General features: G+C 41.4%; 1 protein-coding gene across 1 annotated transcript; it reads right to left on the bottom strand.

The window, feature by feature from the left end:
• LOC129723755 (uncharacterized) lies at positions 1–3,341 on the bottom strand. The gene is made up of 5 exons (XM_055678158.1): positions 3,003–3,341; positions 2,101–2,750; positions 1,366–1,887; positions 1,001–1,308; positions 1–944 (listed from the first exon to the last, which is right to left on the bottom strand). The coding sequence occupies exons 1-5, from the start codon at positions 3,215–3,217 to the stop codon at positions 405–407; spliced, it is 2,235 nt and encodes a 744-aa protein (XP_055534133.1). The 5' UTR covers positions 3,218–3,341; the 3' UTR covers positions 1–404.

The raw sequence follows: 3,341 nt of genomic DNA on the forward strand, positions 1-3,341 counted from the left end.
TTACAGTAAAATGGGGTATTATAATATTCCACCAAAACATCCAGTAAATTATTCAAATACGTCTTATCAAAACGAGTTTCCGTCCATAGTTATTTACAGTTGAGGTCCTTTTTCGTTTTCTTGTGCTCTCCTAAAATTTTGTTTTTTTTTTGTGCTGTATGGTTTGAAAGGTCTAGAAGTGCATGCGACCTTTTGAAGGACTCGGACTTATTTAAAACTTTTTTATTAAAGTAACTATTTTACATGTGAATGAAGATTGAATTCAGCTTGTGTTCAATCGCTTATGTATTTTCTATAATTGTGATTACTAAATAGAGAATGTTGTGAAATGGTTGATACTGTGCAGTCTACGAAAAGAACAGTATATATTCATGTGTCAAATATTTAAAATGATACTCTGCGGTTTATGAAGAAGTATCCAGCGAAGCTGGCAACTCGTGTGGATCTTCTGACTCTAGAGCTTTCCAATCATAGAGACCTGGGAGAATTTTCTGGAAAACATCTTTGTTAAGCTTAACCATAAATATATTTGCCAGGCTATCCTCGCCTAGTCCTGTCCGTGAATCAGTCTGCATCAAGCCTAGGGCATTGAAGGCTCTTTCCGGCGGTGTCTGACTCGACGGTGTAGCAAGCACTACCGTTGCCACTGCATACAGTTCTGGGTGTGTATGTTTGCGTGTTACCCAGTGGTTCCAAATATCGTAATTGTGACTTTGGCGTTCCTCTACGTCAAGTGCCTTAAGCTGTTTCATGAACCTGGACGAGTTTGAACTTTCGCCGGAAGTCAATGATCCTCCAAACATTTCCGTCATGATTTCATCGAAATCAAAATTCGACTCGGCCGTCGAGTCGGAAGTTGAAGGCATGTCGACTGTAGTAGTGCTCTCCGTTGAGGATGAAGGACAAAGTCGGGATATTCTCTCCCACAAGCTTACAATGTATCCCTAGAAATGAGAAAAAATACATATTTTGGTTACAAACACAAACATAATGAAGTCACCTGAATTTCCTCCCTTTCACTGGCAGTGAAAAACCTAGAACCACAAAAGTTAAACCGTGGGTCCAGATAAAGGGCCATTTTAAATGCTCGCGAGTTGCGAAGACTCGTTAATCTTTTCATTAAAGATTCATAAAGCGGTGCAGCGAATTGGTTACCGGATAGCTTTTTAACTTCGCTTGGCGCCATGAGCCACTGCTTGTAGAAGTCTGGCAAAGTGACATGACCCTCCTGCATTGTTTTGGTGCAAACGTAAAGTGGCTTGAATGCACTTTGATAATCATGCATGAAAGTCCAGTGCTCTGAAAGGTCTGAGAAAAAAATGATTTTTTAAAGTGTGTTCAACCATTAATTTGAATTTAGTTTACCTAACTCCGGGTACCTTTCGGCCAGTTGGTTGAAAAAGCTTTCCTGGTCGACAAAGCTCTGTATCATATTATAAATGCCACACCAGCGTGTGGCGTTCCAGACCGGTGGATACGATGCGGATGAGTTCTTGAAGCTGTTTTTGTACTTCGGATTCTTGCAGCGTCTCGCGACATCAGTAACTGCCTTCACGGTTTCATTGGTTTCGTTAACCACATCGAGGATGGCCAACTGAAGCGTGTGGACAGAGCACCGAATAAGATTGATATGGTTGGAGAATTCGTCCGAAAGATCAGCCGACAGCTTATCCTGTTCTTCGTTATCCTCCTGCTTTATCGATGATCCTGCCAAGAGGCCCCGCTCCAATTCCACCTTCAGCTCCTTCACTGCAGCGCACATATTTGTTTCGTTGTCCACAGTCACAGAGAATATTTGGTTCAACGAAACTTCGTAGAGTTTCAGAACTTCCATAGTTTTATTTTTAAGGAAAATTGCTGTTTGGCGTTCAGTTACTTCAAGCATCGCTGTGAAAATAAAGTCAAAACATATTCAGTGATGCAAAAACTTGTCTTAAAGTATTTTGCTTCGATCACACTCAAAATCGTTATAATACTCGCATTTAAGGTAATGAAAAGGGCTTTCAAAGGAAAAAAAAAAAAACAAATTGTTACCAAACTAAGCCACCTATGTAAAAATGTCAGCTGTACTTTGAGCATGATCGGAGATATTTTGTTTACCTAGATTGCGAACTGCAACAGCATCCGCCAGGCAGTATTGGACATTGATTCCTAGAACGCTTCGTCCATGACGAGAGGCAGAATCTATCGTTAAACAGATCAACTTTCCTCTCATCTCTTCCTTCATAGCGTGTCGCATTTTGTCTGCTGCCGCTGCCAGATGGTCTTTGATGTTTGATCTGTTGATCTTGAGATTAAGCGATTCCGATATCGGGTTCAGTATCATCCTAAACCCTTCCCATTCTAGGCTGGAAAGCGGCATGTTGTGGAAAGAGACCAACTTCAGAATTGCCTCGAGGAATAGCTGTCGATCGATGGCAATCGGTCGCTTCGCTATGGTTCGTCGCTTTTTCGGAACTGCTTCGGTATTTTTGAACAAGCCTTTCAAGACTGCTATATCCGGGTGCTTGAGGCGGCAATGACGGACATAGTTCTGTGCGTCAAACGTTTTCTGCTCGTAGGAGCAACCGCTGTTCGCATCAATTGCGCAGCGGGCTTTCGTTCCGTTAAAAACTACTTGTTCGTAAGCGATTTCAGCGAGCGTTTTTTCGGTCTTATATTTCCGTTTCGGTCGGCGTGGTGGGAAAATTGAGGAGCAATTTTCCTTCGGGGTTGGATTTTTCCCATTCGTGACTAGTCGTTCACTGTACCTTTTATAAACCGAGAATAAAACAAATTTATAGTTTATTATATACAATTAAAAAACTGCGAGTAAAAATTTTCAGAAACGGTGAAAATCGAACGAACACGAGTAATCAAACGAAGAGAAAATGAAAATTGCATGATTTGGGAACTATTTTCTTGACATGGCAAAAATAAACAAACAAAACCGATAACTTTAGGTATACGGTAGCAAACATAATAAATCTGTACCAATACGAAAAATAGAAACACAGCATTACCTGGAGTTACAAGCAGCTGTAGTCTCGTCTTCGTCGGTGGTGTCCATCACAGGTTCTCGTTTCACAACGATCGGGCCTTTCCTCAGCGCATATCTTGCAGGCGTTTTACCGGGGCACGCTAGAGGATCGCTGCTACTGGGTGGAGTTTCCTCTTCCGCAGGCAGGGTGTCGAATATTGTAAGCTCTTCTACCTTTATTGGAGTGAAGTACTCCATCTCGCTTACAAAACTGATGTACTCGAAACGAAATAACCTGATTTTTTCACGTATTTCTTTTATTTTTACCCGCAGAAAGGTACAGGTCAACCATTTTTTCCACTCGACAAGAAAACAAAACAAA

Source organism: Wyeomyia smithii, chromosome 1 (genome assembly GCF_029784165.1).
Source record: "Wyeomyia smithii strain HCP4-BCI-WySm-NY-G18 chromosome 1, ASM2978416v1, whole genome shotgun sequence".
NCBI classification, from domain to species: Eukaryota; Metazoa; Arthropoda; class Insecta; order Diptera; family Culicidae; genus Wyeomyia; species Wyeomyia smithii.